Consider the following 21,022-nt stretch of genomic DNA (forward strand, 5'->3'; position numbering starts at 1 on the left):
TTGAATTTTTCAATTTCATGCACAGCAAACACATTTTTACATATCTGAGGCAAATGTTAAAAAAAAGATAAAAGTTAACAGGTAGTCATTTGAATTGTTTTCAGGCCTCTCACAGCAGTTTAATTCTTACTCTTTTTGTATGTAATATAACATTCCATAGTAGGCATTTGATATTAAATGAGTTAAGATGTATTTCACCTTTCACAGATTTTGAAACCCTTGGCAGGACATTTTAGTCAACAATACAAATCTATAAAGAAGGGTTTTATCATCAGCTCAGAACAGGAAAAACCTAAGTATAAGGAAGGTGGCTAATATGATCACTGATGTCATTAACTATGTTGTCTAATCATTCTACCTCCCTTTAGTCTCAAAAGTAAAAAAAAAGTCTACTTGCAAGAAAAAAAGTCACCTTGCCTAGAAAGGAAGTCTGAATGTTGTACCTTACTGTAAACTCTTGGAAGAGGAAATAAAACTGCCATTTAAATATGTTAATGGACTTTGGCATGACTTGCTGTATGAATCAGCGAGTTTCAAAATTAAAATTACTTTTGAATCTTCAGGTCAAAAAGCAAAGGCCTCCAATTCGATCTGATTACTTTGAACACTTATACCTAATTAACCTTTTAAAAAAAATCCCTTACAATTTACACCTGGAATATGATGAAATGTGAAATGAAATACCGTGATGAACATTAATCGGTTCAGCTACCCGAGGTTTAGTCTCAACAGAGGACAATGAAGTCTGTCCTCTCAGGTAATCTTCACAAAAACTGGAGAACTGTCAGTCCCACCCCTCCAAAGCTGCCACTGAAACCCTGACTGTCCTCAGATCCCGGCCTTGCCGCGTTCACGACGGCGGGGATTTCCGTATCGGTGACACACGCCACTTCCGGCCGACGGTGAGAGTCAGTGACGTGGCAGGAGAGGCCGAGCACGGTCCTTCGGGCCGGGACACTCGGAGCCGTCAGGTGGCTTCAGGGCAGCCCCGCGGGGGAGAAGAGCTCACAGATTGCAGCTGCCGCTGCGAGGCCGGAGCCGGAAGTGCCACGTGTCCCGATTGCGCCTGCGCGCCCAGCGGCTGACAGGCAGTTCCGGCCGGGGCCTTCCTCGGTCTCTCTCCGCTTGGCTGCTGCTTTCCAACCCGGCGTTCTCGGCCCCACCGGCCCGACACCCAAGCCTCGCCACCCAGGCCAAGCTCTGACCGCCTGCGGACTGGGGAGAATGCGGCGCCATGCGTAGGGCTCATTGCGCCGTCTTCTCTCTATCAGGCTTTCAGTCCTAAGTCGTTAGCCCCCTCCCTGGTTTCCAGCCGTCGTTTTTCAACTCTCGGCTTGGGGCTGTCGCAGACCCCGACCAGACCCCTATAAACGTCGTCGTCATGTCCCAGCCCGGGATACCCGCCCCTGGCGGCTCCACCACCGGCCTCCAGGCCCAGAACGGGGCCGCCTCGGCCTCGGGGTCTCCCTACACGAATGGTAAGTGCCTCTGGGTGTTGAGAGTTGGGGAAGGCGAAGTTTGGGCCCCGGCCCGAGTTAACCTTTGGGTGTTGCCTGCGTATGAGGGGACAGTAGGCGAGAGTGACTTCCCTGCCAGGGTCATAGCGCCTGGAGCTGGGAGGCTGAGCCACAGGGACCGCGACTCGTCTTAGTGTTTCATATTTATTCTTTCGTGCAGCACACAGTTGCTGAGCACTTGCTGTATATAACGCCCTGGGTATACATGGGTAAAGAACACAGATTCCGTCTGTATCTCAGAACTCGCATGCAAGGCTCATGGGATCTGTTTATGTGCCCTTTTTCTCCGCTCCACCTCACCTGCGTCTTCTGGAGAGCAAGGTTTGGGGTCTGATTCATTTCCGTCCCGTCGGGCCTGCGTTAGGGTGAGGGTCGTACTCAGTGTGAATCTGCGGAGATGAATGGAGGATTATGCTTTTCCTCTTTAGAGCCTGCTCCTCTCTCCCTGAACCTTCCCCAAATTGTACCTAGGCCACCTGTTCAGTTTTTCAGCTTTAGAACGGGAGGATCTCCTGTTTGATTTCCAGAGGTCGTTACATCACTTGGAAAGTGGTTGGACACAAAGTCTCTGAACCTCTGACCAGAGTGTACATGTGGCACTATAATTTGTCATTCGGTGTGAAGATGTCTTCTAATTTTATACTCTTTCTAGGATTCTTTAAATTGTCCTATGCTGTGATTTGCTAAGTTCTTTAAGAACTTGTAATAAAGACAGATGTTCTCCCAACAGTTTTCCAGGTTACCAGTTTACTTATAAATCTTTAGTTCTTGGAAACAGAACTAGTAGAATAATATTAAAATGCTTCAGTTTCCCATTGAAATCTAAGATTGCTGTGAAGTTCGAGAAAATAGCCACTGACTAAAATAGCTAATTTATATTGTTTTTAGAGACTACTGTTTTCTTTACAAAGAAGGCTCCAAAAGACTTTTAAAAATGTCTATGAGTAGGCAGCTATGTAGGCAGTAGCAAGAATAAGTGAGAGTAAGCACTGAAATGGTATTAAATTGAATCAATTGTTTTTCCTCAAACTTATGGTAACAGATTATGTAAACTATTTTTTTATTCTAGGCTATTTAGTTACATTTTCACTGAGGATGAAATTATTTTAAGACGTTAAGGCCAAAACTCTTAAGCAAGATGCCATATGACTGTGTTTTCTCCTTCTTTAAGTTGCACTTTTACACGAGCTTTAAATGGTAAATCCTGCAAATATGCTTGCAAACTTATATGTAAGTATAGTTTTGATAATTTTGAAATGGTAAAGCAGTGTAGCCATTGTATATACTATACGGAGATATTGTCACTATGTTGATTTGATCCAGTTCAACGGACATTTGTTGCATGCTCCAGTTCTGTCCTTAAGATTATAAAAGAAAATAAAAAAGGAGTCCATGTACATAGCTTGCTCAGAGCCAATTGGGGAGTCAGATAGGGAAGGAAGTCATAGGATTGCAAATATGTACCCCCACTTTCTAGAAAATAAGCTTCAAGTGTACAGCATTATAATTCAACATCAGTATACGCCACAAAGTGATCACCACCACAGGTCCAGTTACCATCCATCACTATACAGTTGACCCCTTCACGCATTTCCCCAACCCCCTCCCCTTCTGGTAACCACTAATCTGATCTCTGTATTGGTGAGTTTTTGTTTTCTTTTGTCTGTTCACTTAGTTTTTTTAGCTTCTAAATATGAGTGAAATTATATGGTATTTATCTTTGCCTATTTCACTTAGCATAGTACCTTCAAGTTCCATCCATCTTCTTGCAAATGGCAGGATTTCATTCTATTTATGGCTGAATTATATTAATATTCCATTGTGTGTGTGTCTATCACATCTTTATCCATTCATCCATTGATGGACAATTAGGTTATTTCCATACTTGGCTGCTGTAAATAATGCTGTAGTCAGCACAGGGGTACATAGATCTTTCTGAATTAGTGCCTTTGTATTCTTTGATAAATGTGTAAAAGTAGAATAGCTGGGTCATATGGTATATACCCTTGTTAAGATATAACTTTGACATTCTTTTTATAAACCCAATTTCTAAAGTTTTTTTGTAAAAGTATTCTCAGTAAAATGGCTAATATCCTGCATTGGGTTCTGTTATTGTTCACATTGTTCACTCCACTAATAATAAAGAGAGTAGGGATGTGGTGGAGAATTGGAGGGAAGGATATTTCTCTAAAAGGTGAAAAAAAAGTTCAGTGCTGGATCTAATTTTTTTGGTTAACTCTTTCTAGGCACTTATTGCTGCTTAAATACTACTGAATTCTCATGCTTTAGGTTTAATGTAGCATGCTTAAATTATGCATTACAGTTCAGTTGGATCTTCCATTGTTTTTTAAGATTATAATTTAAAAGTTGATTGAATAGTCAACTCTTGTTTTTCTGTAACTTACTTTCGTATTGCATAGTGTTAATATATTACGGAATACCTCACACATCTGGACATTGCTTTCTGTGGTTGATTGTTACATTGCACTACAATCCAAAAGGTGACTAGATGGTTTTTCTCAGTCTCTGTGTAGATTTGGGTGCACTCATTTCCTTTGCAGAAGTTGATAGTGAAACTGCAAGACTACGTAAACTGGCAGATTTTCACCTGATTACCATATAATAAAGACCAAAAGCAAATCATGACTCCCGCTTGTAATTAGCTCCTTTGTTGACTATTTGAGTCAATTTGTCAAGGCAGTTAGAAACTGTAGTTTTATTAACATTTTTTGTAATATTTATGTAATACTCAACTTTTCCCCTTATAGGTTAAGAGTGAGAAGAATATTCTACATTTTTTCTTCCACTGAGATTCATTCCCCTGTTACATTATAATTTTATAAAATAATATGTTTTCCTTCTAGACTGTAAGTCCTATAAGGGCAAGAATATCTGTTTTTGCACATCATCTTCTCTCCAGCAGACTCACGTGGTGTCTAGCACATTGAAGAAATTACCAGTTTTATTGAATGATTTTAGAATTGGGTATTTGCAGTTTAGTTCACTAAACATGTATTGACTTGTTCATTCTAAGATTTGAGCTCATTTTCAACTGTTTTCTTTCTGGTGAAATTTTCTGTGGATTTTTATATATGTTGTTCAGTCACCAAGTTGTGTCTGATATTGTCAGCTGAAACGTAGTAGAATGTGATGTATTGGGTTAGTCATCAGTTTAAATGCTGGACTTGTGCTCATATCTCTATTTTAGTCATGGCAGAAATGTAAATCTCTTTTAGTTTTTATGAGGTAAACCATAATTATGATTGTGTGTTTTTAATATAGGCAGGCTTTAAAAATTTTTTTATTATTTATTTTTAGCTGCGCTGGGTCTTCCTTGATTTGTGTGGGCTTTTCCTCTGTTTGCGGCTACTCCCTTGTGGTGCCCAGATTTCTCATTGCAATGGCTTCTCTTGTTGTGGAGCACAGGCCCTAGGGTGTGCGGGCTCAGTAGTTGTGGTGCAGGGGCTTAGTTGCTCCAAGGCATGTGGGGTCTTGCCAGATCAGGGATTGAACCTTTGTCCCTTGCGCTGGCAGACAGATTCTTATCCACTGTGCAACCAGGGAAGGAAGTCCCATATGAAGTCTTTAGTGCTGAGACTAAAATTGGCATGTGATCTCTAACACTGATTGTTGTGGCTGAGTTTCTTTTAATGTTTTCAGTGGGCACAGTAACTTTGGAGTCCTACAAGACTGCACGTGCGCAGGCTTAGTCACTCAGTCATGTCCAGCCCTTTGTGACTCCATGGACTATAGCCTGCCAGCCTCCTCTGGCCATGGGATTCTCCAGGCAAGAATACTGGAGTGGGTAGCCATTTCCTTCTCCAGGGGATCTTCCTGACCCAGGGATTCAACCCTTATCTCCTGCACCGCAGGCAAAGTCTTTACTGTCTGAGCTAGCAGGGAAGCCCATAAGGCTTTGCCCAACTCTAATAGAACTTACTACGGGCTTCCTTGGTGGCTCAGACGGTAAAGCGTCTGCCTGCAATGTGGGAGACCCAGGTTCGATCCCTGGGTCAGGAAGATCCCCTGGAGAAGGAAATGGCAATCCACTCCAGCACTTACTGGAACTTACTACACTTAATAGAACTTACTACATTGAGCTTCTGTTTGGACTTTGCTGATAGACTGGGAGTTCCTAAAGACACAGAATAGTAACAATAAGAATTAGCATTTATCGTGTACTTACTCTATTCCTAGTCATTGTGGTAGGTTGTATTATAAGCATCATTTCATTTAATCCTCATAACAGCCCTGTGATATGAGAACTGTTAGGTTTACTGACCAGGAAATGAAGATGAGTGGTCAAGCAACTCATTCAAGGTTACACAGCTGATATGTTGTGGAACCTAGATTTAAACTTGGCAGTCTTATTTATTCAGCTTGCCTGGTGGTTATGCCTGGATCAAGGAACAGAACCTTTTCTTTAGTTTCTTTATGAGGTGGATATATATAGTTAGGGTAAATACTTGCTGATATTTTTTTGAAATTGCCACCCAGCATAGTTCCCTTTGGATTATAATTCATACATGACCAGACCCTCAACTTTTGTTAGTATTGAGTCCATTTCTTTGCTATTTCAGCATCACATCTCATGAATATCTTATACATCTTGAAATTGCCAGTACCCCCACTTTGATTGTTAGCATTTGCTCTTGTCCCTTTTGTTGCTTTCTTTAAAGCCGTTATATTTAGTCACTGATCCACAAGTTGTCCTCATGCAGTAGCATACATTTGTTGCACTTATAGTGTCAACTGGTCAACTGGAGGTGATCAGAGTGTATTTTGATGTACAGGGAGAGGTGCCAAATCATTTTTTTTTCTCTCTATACTTGACTTGTCCTCCAAATCTGTTGTATTTAAAAGCACATACACAGAAGGAACTTTTCAAAAGTTAAGTAAAACATTGCCATCTAAAGCACAATGTTTTGAATATTTGGCTACTTTTCTGTAACTTTTATTTACTTTCATGTAGGACACCATAACTAATGGAACCATATTCAAGAGAGCCTTGAATTAATTTGAACTGGTTTAGTCAACTGAATTCATGAATGGTAGGTAGAAAGTGTAAACTGTCCCTGGCAAGTAGTAGCTCATTGTATATTACTGGGGCTTCCTGGTGGTTCACTGGTAAAGAACCTACCTGCCAATGAAGGAGACGCAGGTTCAATTCTTGGGTTGGAAGATCCTCTGGAGGAGGAAATGGCAACCCAGTCCAGTATTCTTGCCTGGAAAATCCCATGGACAGAGGATACTGGCAGGCTTCAGTCCATAAAGTCACAAAGTGTCAGACATGACTGAGCAACTGAGCACATGCATATATTTACTGAATGGATTGGTGAATGAGTTGTTTAAGAATATAAGATCTCAAGTCTTTGTTTTACTTGGAATGTTAGGGGAAACCATTCTGGGAGTATCATTTTTATGTATCAGTGGATTCTAAAGTTCATAAAGTTTATTCTGAAGTAATATGAATAAATTCACAAAGTAATTCTGTGAGAATCACCAGTACATGTACAGTAGTAAAATTTAGACCATAAATTTTACTAGTTTAGGTTCTGAGATTCCATCAAGTATAAAATAGGAATTTATAAACGTAGAACCTAGGTTCTCTTTGTTTCTGAAGCTTCTGGTTGGGTGATTGAGAAGCAGTCACCTGCGTTTATTTTAATCTCTCATTTCTTTAATATAATTTCTAATTTGGCTTCTACTTTATACATCCACCAAAACTGCCCTTAATAAGGCCACAAATAATTTATTGGTTGCTGCTGCTGCTAATTTGCTTCAGTCGTGTCCGACTCTGTGCGACCCCATAGACGGCAGCCCACCAGGCTCCCCCGTCCCTGGGATTCTCCAGGTAAGAACACTGGAGTGGGTTGCCATTTCCCTTTCCAATGCATGAAAGTGAAAGTGAAAGTGAAGTCCTATCCGACTCCTAGCGACCCCATGGACTGCAGCCCACCAGGCTCCTCCATCCATGGGACTTTCCAGGCAAGAGTACTGGAGTGGGGTGCCATTGCCTTCTCTGATTTATTGGTTATTAAGTTACAAAAAATATTTTTCGTTCCTCTCTTCTAATTGCTCTCTTTTTCCTAAAATGTTGGTGATCTTTGGAATTTTCTAACCTAGTTCCATTCTTTTTCTTCCTTTCTAAACAAAACAAAACAAAACAATATGCGCTTCCTTGGTGGCCCGGTGGTCAAGAAACCACCTGCCAGTCAAGGAACATGGGCTCGATCCCTGGTCTGGGGAAGAGTCCACATGCCTCGGAGCAGCTGAGCCTGTGTGCCACAACTACTGTGCCCGTGCTCTCGAGCCTGCGAGTTGCATCAAGAGAAGCCACTGCAGCAAGAAGCCCAAGCATCGCAACGAGAGAAAACTTGTGTGTAGCAGTGAAGACCCAGCGCAGTAAAAATAAATACATAATAAATAGCATTTTAAAAATTAACAGTAAACATGTATTATTTCACATGGTTTCTGAGGCTGGCTCTTTTCTTACTCTGTACTTACTCCCTGCATGATATTATTAATTCTTGTGATATCAAATACTGTATGCCAGTGATTTCCAAAGTTATATCATAAGCTGAAACCCATCTCTTTTGCTGAAAATAGATGTTTTCTAGTTCCACTTGAATTTCTTGGTGACACTTAAAGTATATTTAAAATAATTCTTCATTCTTTGTTTTGTTTTTCCTTGCCTTCCCCAGTTCTTTTATGGCACTGTCATCTGCCGAGTTGCACAGGTTAGTCCTGGGAGTCATTTTTGGTTCTTTCCCTTCTTCAATTCCACGTCAGTTCCACAGATTTATTATGTCTTCATATTCAATTCCACGAATCCTATCAGTTCAGTTTCCTTTATCAGTTTTTTTAAGTAATGTGTCGGTGCTAAATATTTCTTTGCAACCTCAATGTTAAATTATTTTTTATAAAATGTATATAGATATAAAACTAGGTATAAACTCCATATGTTTTAGCTATAGTACCATTGTAAAACCAAAACGAATTAAGAACATTACAACAAAAGCAGTATAATTCAAACTTAATACATAATGCAATGGATTATTTGGCTAAAGCCAAAATTGATTAGTCTTGATATTTTTAATATGTTAGAACATCATTTGGGTGACTATTATTGTTTTTCTCTTTTATTTTTTTAAGATGAAACTAGTTTCAGGTTGTTGGGAGAAGAAAAATTTTTCCTCTGCCCTCTTAGTTTTAGTGCCTGGGAGCCTGTGAGTTAAACTGGCAAAAGACAGGATAGCAAGAGAAAAGCCAAAGTTTACTCATGCATTATGAAGGTTCATAAAAATAGGCCTCGAGAATTTGGGACTTATATACCATCTTAATAGGGAAAGAGGAGAGAGAAAAGAGCAGTTATGGAAAATGATTTTTAGGAAAAATAAATATGAGTCCTTAGTAGAATAAATGGGAGACTTGATCATTTTGTGACAATGTATGTTTAGGTATGGGACAACTTAATTCTTTTGAGTTATTTTTGGAGGCTGTGCTTTTAGGCGGATAAGTGCTTTTAGGCAGATTCTCAGAACTCATGCCTCTACTCAAAATAATTTTTATGTCACAGTGGTATATTCTGGACCCCTTTAAAATCGCTGATCCATTATTTTGATAGATTATATAATTTATTAATGACTTCAAAATAATATAATTAAAACTGGTGAAAACTTCATTACATATCTACTACTGTAATTCTAATAAACTATTGCCAGTTGATACATATGTAAAAAGACAATTTTTACATTATAAGTCACTATAAGTGGATCTATAATAATGACTACTACAAAGCAGGTTCTTTTTTTTTTTAATATTCTTGTGTTTTTTGTTTTCTGTTTTTTACATACAATTTATTAATTTATTATTTTAGGCTGTGCTGGGTCTTTGTTGCTGCATGTGGGCTTTTCTTTAATTGGAACAAGCAGATTACCCTCTGCTTGCAGGCTTCTCATTGTGGTGGCTTATCTTGTTGTGGAGCGTGGGCTCTAGGGCAAGTGGGCTTCAATAGCTGTGGCTCCTGGGCTCTAGAGCACAGGCTCAGTAGTTGTGGTGTATGGGCTTAGTTGCTCCCAGGTATGTGGTATCAAACCTGTGTCACCTGCATTGGAAGGTGGATTCTTTACCACTGAGTCACCAGGGAAGCCCAAAGCAGATTCTTTTGTGTTTGTCTTTCTACCTTACAGTCTTATGACTGCATATTCTTCTCATTTTCTTCATTGATATACTGTAAGACTTTTGCTTATTTTGTGCATTTTGATGATACTTGGCTTTCACTGACTGTACTTGGCTTAAAGACCTCTAGCATAATGGCCTGTGATGAAACAATAAATAAAAATATTAGAGTGAGCCATGAAATCTTGTGGCAGTACTAGGCTGTGAGATGTTGATTTCTATCCAGATGACCCAAATTTGCTTATAATTTTACTTTTTTACAAATGTTTTCATTAATTCAAAGATCTCTGTATTCCCACTACTACTGTTTAGTCAATTATTTCTTACCTGGATTATTGCTGTAGACTCCAGTATCTTCCAATCTCTACTGCAATCCCCAAGAGGTTTTTTTTAATGTCCTAACCTCTTGCCTCACTTCAGATGCTTGACACAATCACTTGCCTCTGCTGGGCCACACTGATTTTTCAGAATGCCGTTTCATGACTACGGGCTGTTGCACATGTTGCTCCTTTCTCTGCAGGCGCCCTTGGCAGTCCTTTTTCTGGGGCCAACTCCTGTTGCCTCTGAAGATTTTACTCTCTGTTGTCCTCACCTGGTTGTCTTCCTGTTTGGACCGTAGCTTCTTGAGGACAGGGACGGAGTGGACCTTACCTTGTGTGCTCAGAAGATTCTTCATAAAATCTGTCTTTTCAATTAGGCAATGAATGGTATGTTCCTAACCATCTGGAATAAAATATAGTGTTGACAATAAAATTATTCAATAGGGTAATATCTAAGAAAGATGGAAAAATGTATTGCAGTCAACCTGCGGATTATAACCTGGGAGATAGTCTTTTAAAAAGCTCTGAGGAATATTCCCCCGGTCAGAAGTCAAAGTACAGTCATATACCTTTTTGAGACAAAGGATTGTACTTCAAATGACGTATTGACAGTTTACACAATCCAGATCTGCATGTACAGAGCTAGTAGTGAATCATCATGACCCTTTACAAGATTAATAAGGGAGGTTATCTCCTAAGTATGTGTGATTAATGCAGATACACATTACACACTTAAGGGAGGAGTCCCAAGCAGACAGAGAAAAAATTTATACGTAAAATTTTCTTGTTTTGCCATAAAATAGGAATTTTACTTCATTAATTTCCCTTCTTTAATCATTCATCTTTTGATAGAAAGCATTAGGTAATCAAATATTTGGTCCCTCGATGCCACAGTGATGGCTTACCTGCCCTGTGTTTATCATTTTCCTTGATGTTGGGGTCTTAATAGCCGGGTTCTTTCTTTCCTTTTAGGCAGTTATGCTAGTAAGATATTTGGCAAGGACTGATGGTTAATTTCAAGGACTAATGGTTAATTTCAAGTTGTCTAGTAGGATATATGCCAGTTTTATCTTGTCACATACACTGTGCATGTTCATTAATTCATAGAGAACTGTAGATGTGATCAGTAGTTTAAAAGTTTAAGCCAGAGCCTCCTAAACCAATCCATTTTCCTGTTATTTCCCTTAAATTGGGAAGAGGATTATTCAGAGTAGAAATCTGATTCTTCATGTATCTTAAGATGAGTTGGGCTTCCCTGGTAGCTCAGCTAGTAAAGAATCCACTTGCAATGCAGGAGACCCTGGTTCAATTCCTGGGTTGGGAAGATCCGCTGGAGAAGGGATAGGCCGCCCACTCCAGTATTCTTGGACTTCCCTTGTGGCTCAGCTGGTAAAGAATCCGCTTGCAATGCGGGAGACCTGGGTTCGATCCTTGGGTTGGGAACATCCCCTGGAGAAGGGAACAGCTACCCATTTCAGTATTCTGGCCTGGAGAATTCCATGGACTGTATAGTCCATGGGATCTCAAAGAGTCGGACCCGACTTGCAAGATGAGTTATATCAGAAGACTATTGAATACGATACACAACATTCAGTATGTATTACAGCACAATTTCCCCCTTGGGAAGCAATTACAATCTCAAAGGTCATATTACAATTCTGTAGCACCACTTTTTCTCATCATGTAGACTTCTGAATTGAGCAAACTACTGGCTTTAATAACTATCATTCAAAGCCTACTCAGTAAATTTTGTTAAAGCCTCTATGTAAGTAATGATATCTTATATTCCAAGTGGGAAATCGCAAATTCTGTAGCTAAATGGTCATACCATTGGAAAACATTGAACCCAGCATGCTGGAATTGAAGGCAAATTGGCAGGGCCTGGTTCCAAGGCTGCCTGTAGGTGACCTTGAGCCCACAGGAAACCAGTTGTGCATTTTCCTAACCAGCCCAGGGAGAACCAAGGCCATAAACTTGTTCCATAAATCCACTGGGATCAGGAGCTACCCAATACTTAACATGTAGTAAAAAGGAGATGGTATATATTTTGTGACCAGTTTCAGAGCAAGTGTCATAAATTGGCCAGGTAACAGGGTCCCATTTAGTAATATTGATGGTAGCTTGCATGGTACTCAAGTTTCTTCTAAAATAAAATTTCTAAGGGCCATCCGATTAGAGCTTTGAAAAGGAGAAATTCACAAAGGTAACCCAGGAGTACTGGACATTGGTAATTGGCCACACCCCAAAATACTGACTTTTGAAACTTGGCATATGATTAAGCCCAGGAAAGAAATATCTGATTTATAAGCAGAAGTGTGAGCAGTTTTCAAAGTAATTAGTGTACAAGTCTGGTCCAGCATTTTGGGTCAGCTGTCTACTTCAGATGTTTTCTTCTCATCCTGGTCTGGTAGGGCTGGCCTCAGTTAGTCAGAGCTGGGTGTCAGAAATAGGAACTGAAGTCTGTTTAGGAGAGGTAGCCTGATATGGCCCCTCCCAGTGTGGCTGTAAAGAGTCTTTTCCAATATACATAATATCCTGTATATATATGTATGTATGTGTATATATATACACACACACACACATAATAATCTGATGTCTTTTCCAGTATACATAATATCCTGGTTGCAGGTTATGGGGATTTGATCTTCATCCAAAGATAATTTACTATGATAAACTCCAGAAACAAACTTAGAGTATCCTCTTAATAATTCAATTAAGTTGTAATTAAATTCTATAATAATATAACAACAAAGTTACTTTGGAAGTGAGTCTTAGGCAGTAAATATAGAAAAACCTTAAAGACAACACTAAAACGTAATATGCATTGAAATATATTTTTTTCTAGTGCTCTCTTCAGCAGCACATATACTGAAATATATTTTTTTCTCTCTAAAATTACCCTCGTTTCCATCAAATATGGCCAGATTAAAGCTAATTTGTTTGCAAAACAAATCTGGTTTCAATAAACTTGGCCTGATTATTTACATAAGTATAACTGATCATACAGGCTCTTTTCAGCTGTGCTGGAACTTTCATAAGGAATTTCAAATTGAACTCTTAAAGGTCTTTCAAAGCCAAGAAAGCCAGATCAAGGGTGTGCTGTAAGATTCAGTCTGTGATACCCAAGATTGGGTGGGTTCTTCCCTTCTCAGGATCTCCAGAATATCTTGAGATTCCTGCACCTGCCAGGAGGTAATCTTCATTATTCACCTGATAAGGCTGCTAAGAACCTAAGAGTTTCCAGTTTCTGGGGGAATCAAGTAGAGAGAAAAGGTAAATGTTTCACTTGTACTTACAAAAGTGTAATTTATCAAATTGCTGTAAGTCATAATTAGCTTGAGGGGAAGGGTTTCCTTGTATTTAGAAAGCACAAGATTAAAAATCAGTAATAATTTTGGTAAAAAAAATCCCCCCAATTATATTCATCATGCACTTAGTACTATGTGATTAATCCTTGATCTTAAACTTCTGTTAACAGCTTTCCCTTTATAACTACTTAATTTCTTACCAGTTCAGCAGTATTATCTGAAAGTTGTCAGAAACCTGTACTTGTCAGAAAGTCCTTTCTATGAGTGTTCTTGAAGATGAAGCTTCTTTTTTTTTTTTTCATCAACAGCAGAATAAAACAATAACTGTCTGTGGATGACAGAAGACTTTAAAAGGCATGGTTAAAGATCTGATTACAGTGTAATTGGCAGATGAATTTGGTTATTACTGTGACATACAATATGTTAAGATAATAACTAGAGTTATGGCTGATAACATTTTATTTACTAGGACATACCAGATTTTTAGGTATTCCATATTATTTCTAGAATATCTATATTAATAGAATTTACCCATACAATATAAACTTAAACAGGTTTATCATTCATTGACAATGCTTCCCAAGTAATTTAACATATCAAATAAACCTAATTAATTTTATATCTTTCTTTAATAACAAAACAATTTTCTTAAGGTGTTTTAGGGCCCTTTTGCTGTGCCATGCTCTGCTCAGTCACTTTAGTTGTGTCTGACTCTTTGTGACCCCATGGATTGTAGCCTGCCAGGCTCCTCTGTCTAGGGGATTTTTCAGGCAAAAATACTGGAGTGGGTTGCCATATCCATCTCCAAGGGATCTTCCCTGCCCAGAGATCAGACCTGCATCTCCTGTGTCTCCTGCATTGCAGGCAGGTTCTGTACTGCTGAGCCACTGGTGAAGCCCCAAGGGCCCTCTTGGAAAACCTCAAAGTTAGCTGGAGGTCAAATGAACTTCATATAAATTTGATCTTTGAGAATTTTGTCAGAAATATCAAAAAGTTTTTAAAAACAGTGTCATAGGTCACTGTGAAATAATACTTATTCACTTAACCAGGTGGCTTTAGATTTCCAAGGCAAATGTAGAAAGTTGTAACAGATTACTTAAAAGATAAAGAAACTTTACAATCTGGTATTAAAAGCAGGTCAGTAGTCTAAGAAACTTTGTCCTCTTAACAGAAAGAAATAAAACTAAGGCTTTGTATCCTCTTACATTGGTATTAAAATTTATCTACTTAAATGTATTCCAATCATAGTTCTGATTACACATAAATTCCTTTCTCCCTTTTCTTTTTTTTTTTTGTTTTTAGCCTTGCCTTGCAGCATAAGGGATCTTAGCTCCCTGATCAGGAACTGAACCCATGCCCACTGCAGTGGAATCGCACAGTCTTAATAACTGGGCCACCAGCGAAGTCCCCATAGAATTCTGTCCTAAAGATTTTTTCCTTCTAAATCTCTACAACTTTCTATATTCATATTAATTTGACCCTTATTTTCTTTCCCATGTAGAAATAACCAGCTTCTGTGCAAAATACTGTCTTTTTTCCTTAACAAAATACATCTCTACTCCTTACATCTTCAAATTTTTTAGTAGTTTTAATTACATAGTTTAATTAGGATTCTTAACCTTTAAAAACTTCAGTTTCTAGTGAAAACCAAGAAGTAAGCAATTATGAACTGTCTTCTACATTAGCATTCTATAGATTGGCAAACTTATACTATTTATAGTTGCTAAAAAAGCACATGCTCTTTTTAGGAAAAAAATTCTTTTAGTGTGTTCAGTTCAGTTCAGTTCAGTTCAGTCACTCAGTCGTCTCCGACTCTTTGCGACCCCATGAATCGCAGCACGCCAGGCCTCCCTGTCCATCACCAACTCCCGGAGTTCACTCAGACTCACGTCCATCGAGTCGGTGATGCCATCCAGCCATCTCATCCTCTGTCGTCCCCCTCTCCTCCTGCCCCCAATCCCTCCCAGCATCAGAGTCTTTTCCAGTGAGTCAACTCTTCGAATGAGGTGGCCAAAGTACTGGAGTTTCCGCTTTAGCATCATTCCTTCCAAAGAACACCCAGGACTGATCTCCTTTAGGATGGACTGGTTGGATCTCCTTGCAGTCCAAGGGACTCGCAAGAGTCTTCTCCAACACCACAGTTCAAAAGCATCAATTCTTCAACGCTCAGCCTTCTTCACAGTCCAACTCTCACATCCATACATGACCACAGGAAAAACCGTAGCCTTGACTAGGCGGACCTTTGTTGACAAAGTAATGTCTCTGCTTTTGAATATGCTATCTAGGTTGGTCATAACTTTCCTTCCAAGGAGTAAGCGTCTTTTAATTTCATGGCTGCAGTCACCATCTGCAGTGATTTTGGAGCCCAAAAAAATAAAGTCTGCCACTGTTTCCACTGTTTCCCCATCTATTTGCCATGAAGTGATGGGACCAGATGCCATGATCTTCGTTTTCTGAATGTTGAGCTTTAAGCCAACTTTTTCACTCTCCTCTTTCACTTTCATCAAGAGGCTTTTGAGTTCCTCTTCACTTTCTGCCATAAGGGTGGTGTCATCTACATATCTGAGGTTATTGATATTTCTCCCGGCAATCTTGATTCCAGCTTCTGTTTCTTCCAGTCCAGAGTTTCTTATGATGTACTCTGCATATAAGTTAAATAAGCAGGGTAACAATATACAGCCTTGATGTACTCCTTTTCCTATTTGGAACCAGTCTGTTGTTCCATGTCCAGTTCTAACTGTTCTTTCCTGATCTGCATACAGGTTTCTGAAGAGGCAGGTCAGGTGGTCTGGTATTCCCATCTCTTTCAGAATTTCCCACAGTTTATTGTGATCCACAGTCAAAGGCTTTGGCATAGTCAATAAAGCAGAAATAGATGTTTTTCTGGAACACTCTTGCTTTTTCCATGATCCAGCAGATGTTGGCAATTTGATCTCTGGCTCCTCTGCCTTTTCTAAAAGCAGCTTGAACATCAGGAAGTTCACGGTTCACATATTGCTGAAGCCTGGCTTGGAGAATTTTGAGCATTACTTTACTAGCATGTGAGATGAGTGCAACTGTGTGGTAGTTTGAGCATTCTTTGGCATTGCCTTTCTTTGGGATTGGAATGAAAATTGACTTTTTCCAGTCCTGTGGTCACTGGTGAGTTTTCCAAATTTGCTGGCATATTGAGTGCAGCACTTTCACAGCATTATCTTTCAGGATTTGAAATAGCTCAGCTGGAAATCCATCATCTCCATTAGCTTTGTTCGTAGTGATGCTTTCTAAGGCCCACTTGACTTCACATTCCAGGATGTCTGGCTCTAGGTCAGTCACACCATCGTGATTATCTGGGTCGTGAAGATCTTTTTTGTACAGTTCTTCTGTGTATTCTTGCCACCTCTTCTTGATATCTTCTGCTTCTGTTAGGTCCATACCATTTCCGTCTTTTATCGAGCCCATCTTTGCATGAAATATTCCCTTGGTATCTCTAATTTTCTTGAAGAGATCTCTAGTCTTTCCCATTCTATTGTTTTCCTCTGTTTCTTTGCATTGATTGCTGAGGAAGGCTTTATTATCTTGCCTTGCTATTCTTTGGAACTCTGCATTCAGATGTTTTATCTTTCCTTTTCTCCTTTGCTTTTCACTTCTCTTCTTTTCACAGCTATTTGTAAGGCCTCCCCAGACAGCCATTTTGCTTTTTTGCATTTCTTTTCCATGGGGATGGTCTTGATCCCTGTCTCCTGTACAGTGTCACAAACCTCATTCCATAGTTCATCAGGCACTCTATCTATCAGGTCTAGGCCCTTATATCTATTTCTCACTTCCACTGTATAATCATAAGGGATTTGATTTAGGTCATACCTGAATGGTCTAGTGGTTTTCCCTACTTTCTTCCATTTAAGTCTGAATTTGGTAACAAGGAGTTCATGATGTGAGCCACAGTCAGCTCCTGGTCTTGTTTTTGTTGACTGAGCTTCTCCATCTTTGGCTGCAAAGAATATAATCAATCTGATTTCGGTGTTGACCACCTGGTGATGTCCATGTGTAGAGTCTTCTCTTGTGTTGTTGGAAGAGGGTGTTTGCTATGACCAGTGCCTTTTCTTGGCAAAACTCTATTAGTCTTTGCCCTGCTTCATTCCGTATTCCAAGGCCAAATTTGCCTGATACTCCAGGTGTGTCTTGACTTCCTACTTTTGCATTCCAGTCCCCTATAATGAAAAGAACATCTTTTTTGGGTGTTAGTTCTAAAAGGTCTTGTAGGTCTTCATAGAACTGTTCAACTTCAGCTTCTTCAGCATTACTGGTTGGGGCATAGACTTGGATTACTGTGATATTGAATGGTTTGCCTTGGAAACGAACAGAGATCATTCTGTTGTTTTTGAGATTGTATCCAATTATTGCATTTCGGACTCTTTTGTTGACCATGATGGCTACTCCATTTCTTCTGAGGGATTCCTGCCCGCCGTAGTAGATATAATGGTCATCTGAGTTAAATTCACCCATTCCAGTCCATTTTAGTTCACTGATTCCTAGAATGTCGACATTCTCTCTTGCCATCTCTTTTTTGACCACTTCCAATTTGCCTTGATTCATGGACCTGACATTCCAGGTTCCTATGCAATATTGCTCTTTACAGCATTGGATCTTGCTTCTATCACCAGTCATATCCACAGCTGGGTATTGTTTTTGCTTTGGCTCCATCCCTTCATTCTTTCTGGAGTTGTTTCTCCACTGATCTCCAGTAGCATATTGGGCACCTATTGACCTGGGGAGTTTCTCTTTCAGTATCCTATCATTTTGCCTTTTCATACTGTTCATGGGGTTCTCAAGGCAAGAATACTGAAGTGGTTTGCTATTCCCTTCTCCAGTGGACCACGTTCTGTCAGATGTCTCCACTATGACCTGCCCGTCTTGTGTTGCCCCACAGGCATGGCTTAGTTTCATTGAGTTAGACAAGGTTGTGGTCCTAGTGTGATTAGATTGACTAGTTTTCTATGAGTAGGGTTTCAGTGTGTCTGCCCTCTTGATGCCCTCTTGCAACACCTACCATCTTACTTTGGTTTCTCATACCTTGGGTGTTGGGTATTTCTTCACGGCTGCTCCAGCAAAGTGCAGCCGTTGCTCCTTACCTTGGACGAGGGGTATCTCCTCACCGCTGCCCTTCCGGACCTTCAACGGGATAGCTCCTCTAGGCCCTCCTGCGCCCGCGCAGCCACTGCTTCTTGGACCCTCGGGTAGCTCCTCCCTTTGGCCACCCCTGGCCTCGGGCGTGGGGGCGTGGGGTAGCTCCTCCCTGCCGCTGCCCCTGACCTCAGACGTGAGGTAAGTCCTTTTGGCCGCCGCCCTTCAGGCATGGGGGTCCTCCCGGCTTCTGCCCTTGAACTCTGACGTGGGGTAGCTCCTCTCGCTCGCTGTTGTGCTCCGGTCGCAGCCGCCCGCGCTCTAGTGTGTTACCAAACGTTGCTATGCTATGCTATGCTAAGTCACTTCAGTCGTGTCCGACTCTGTGCGACCCCATAGACGGCAGCCCACCAGGCTCCCCCATCCCTGGGATTCTCCAGGCAAGAACACTGGAGTGGGCTGCCATTTCCTTCTCCAATGCATGAAAGTGAAAAGTGAAGTCGCTCAGTCGTGTCCGACTCTTAGTGACCTCATGGATTGCAGCCTAACAGGCTCTTCCGTCCATGGGATTTTCCAGGCAAGAGTACTGGAGTGGGGTGCCGTTGCCTTCTGCATACCAAACGTTAATAGTCCTAAATATCTTTAGTTTCTCTATAAAAGGAAACCTATGTTCAGTAAATGATGTTTCAGTATCTTATTTGACTTGGGAATGATTTAACTTTTTTCCGTCATTTAACTTAATTTAGCAAAACCAGTCCATTCTGAAGGAGATCAGCCCTGGGATTTCTTTGGAAGGAATGATGCTCAAGCTGAAACTCCAGTACTTTGGCCACCTCATTCAAAGAGTTGACTCACTGGAAAAGACTCTGATGCTGGGAGGGATTGGGGGCAGGAGGAGAAGGGGACGGCAGAGGATGAGATGGCTGGATGGCATCACCGACTCGATGGACGTGAGTCTGAGTGAACTCCGGGAGTTGGTGATGGACAGGGAGGCCTGGCGTGCTGCGATTCATGGGGTCGCAAAGAGTCAGACATGACTGAGCGACTGAACTAAACTGAAGTTTCAAGTTGTCAAAAAGATTTGGAGAAACTATTTTTAAGTACACAGTCCTAAAACATAATTTATTCCTAAAGAGTTCACCTAAAAAGTCTTCATTTGCTTTTACTTAAGTTTTATCACATCAACTTTACAGATAAGTTGCAAGTACACTGCAAAGAACTTTTCCCCCAAAACTATCAGAGTAAATTGCTGACATGGTGTCCCATCACTCTTTTTTTTTTCTTTTTTAATTTTATTTTTAAACTTTACAATATTATATTGGTTCTGCCATATATTGAAATGAATCCGCCACAGGCATACATGTGTTCCCCATCCTGAACCCTCCTCCCTCCTCCCTCCCCATACCATCCTTCTGGGTCGTCCCAGTGCAGCAGCCCCAAGCATCCAGTATCGTGCATCGAACCTGGACTGGCGACTCGTTTCATATATGATATTATACATGTTTCAATGCCATTCTCCCAAATCATCTCACCCTCTCCCTCTCCCACAGAGTCCAGAAGACTGTTCTATACATCAGTGTCTCTTTTGCTGTCTCGTATACAGGGTTATTGTTACCATCTTTCTAAATTCCACATATATGCATTAGTATACTATATTGGTGTTTTTCTTTCTGGCTTACTTCACTCTCTATAATAGGCTCCAGTTTCATCCACCTCATTAGAACTGATTCAAATGTATCCTTTTTAATGGCTGAGTAATAATACTCCATTGTGTGTATGTACCACAGCTTTCTTATCCATTCATCTGCTGATGGACATCTAGGTTGCTTCCATGTCCTGGCTATTATAAACAGTGCTGCGATGAACATTGGGGTACACGTGTCTCTTTCACTCTTAAATGCTTTTTTATTTCTTACACAAAAGAAAGGTGTCCTAAATAACTGCAATACAACTAAGAAATTAGGAAATTAACACTAATATGTTACTATTATCTAATCCCCAGACTTCAGATTTCACCAGTTGTCCCAATAAAACCCTTAGCAAAAAAATCCTGTCTGAAGTCACATGTAGCATTTAAGTGTCATGCCTTTGTAGTGTTCTTCAATCTGAAGCAGTTTCTCAGTCTTCCTCTGACTTTCATGACCTAGATGCTTTTGAAAATTATAAGCCAGTTATTTTGTAGAATGTCTTTCAGTTTAGGTTTGTCATATATTAACATTTCATCATGATTAGATTTAGACTATGCACTTTAGCAGGACAGAAAAGATGTTGTATTCTCATCACATCCCATTAGGTGGCACATGATTTCATTTTCTCCCATTATTGGTGATGTTCACTTTGATCACTTGATTAGAAGGGTGTGTGCCAAGCTTCTTCACAGTCATGTTGCTCCTCTTTTGTAATTGAAAAGTATTTTGGGAAATGTAGTTTGAGACTTTGTAAATATCTCATTCCATGTTAGAATTTTAATTTATTCATTTATTTTATTGGTGTGGACTATTCCAGTGTGGTGGTGGTGTCCAGCCTTCTTGACCCCATGGACTGCAGCACCTCGGGCTTCTCTGTCCCTCACCATCTCCCAAAGTTTGCCCAA

General features: G+C 40.2%; 1 protein-coding gene across 3 annotated transcripts in view; it reads left to right on the top strand.

The window, feature by feature from the left end:
* The first annotated feature begins 895 nt into the window (after positions 1–895).
* SEC24A (SEC24 homolog A, COPII coat complex component) overlaps positions 896–21,022 on the top strand; it is a 73,889-nt gene continuing 53,762 nt past the window's right edge. For 2 of the 3 annotated variants that reach the window (XM_055553964.1, XM_055553975.1), the window contains exon 1: positions 897–1,478. In XM_055553964.1, the coding sequence (XP_055409939.1) occupies positions 1,382–1,478 (97 nt within the window). In that variant the 5' untranslated portion in view covers positions 897–1,381. Of the gene's footprint in view, positions 1,479–21,022 lie in introns of all 3 variants that reach the window. The other variant, XM_055553986.1, reaches the window with a different exon arrangement.

The sequence above is a fragment of the Bubalus kerabau genome, chromosome 1 (assembly GCF_029407905.1).
Source record: "Bubalus kerabau isolate K-KA32 ecotype Philippines breed swamp buffalo chromosome 1, PCC_UOA_SB_1v2, whole genome shotgun sequence".
Classification (NCBI taxonomy): Eukaryota; Metazoa; Chordata; class Mammalia; order Artiodactyla; family Bovidae; genus Bubalus; species Bubalus kerabau.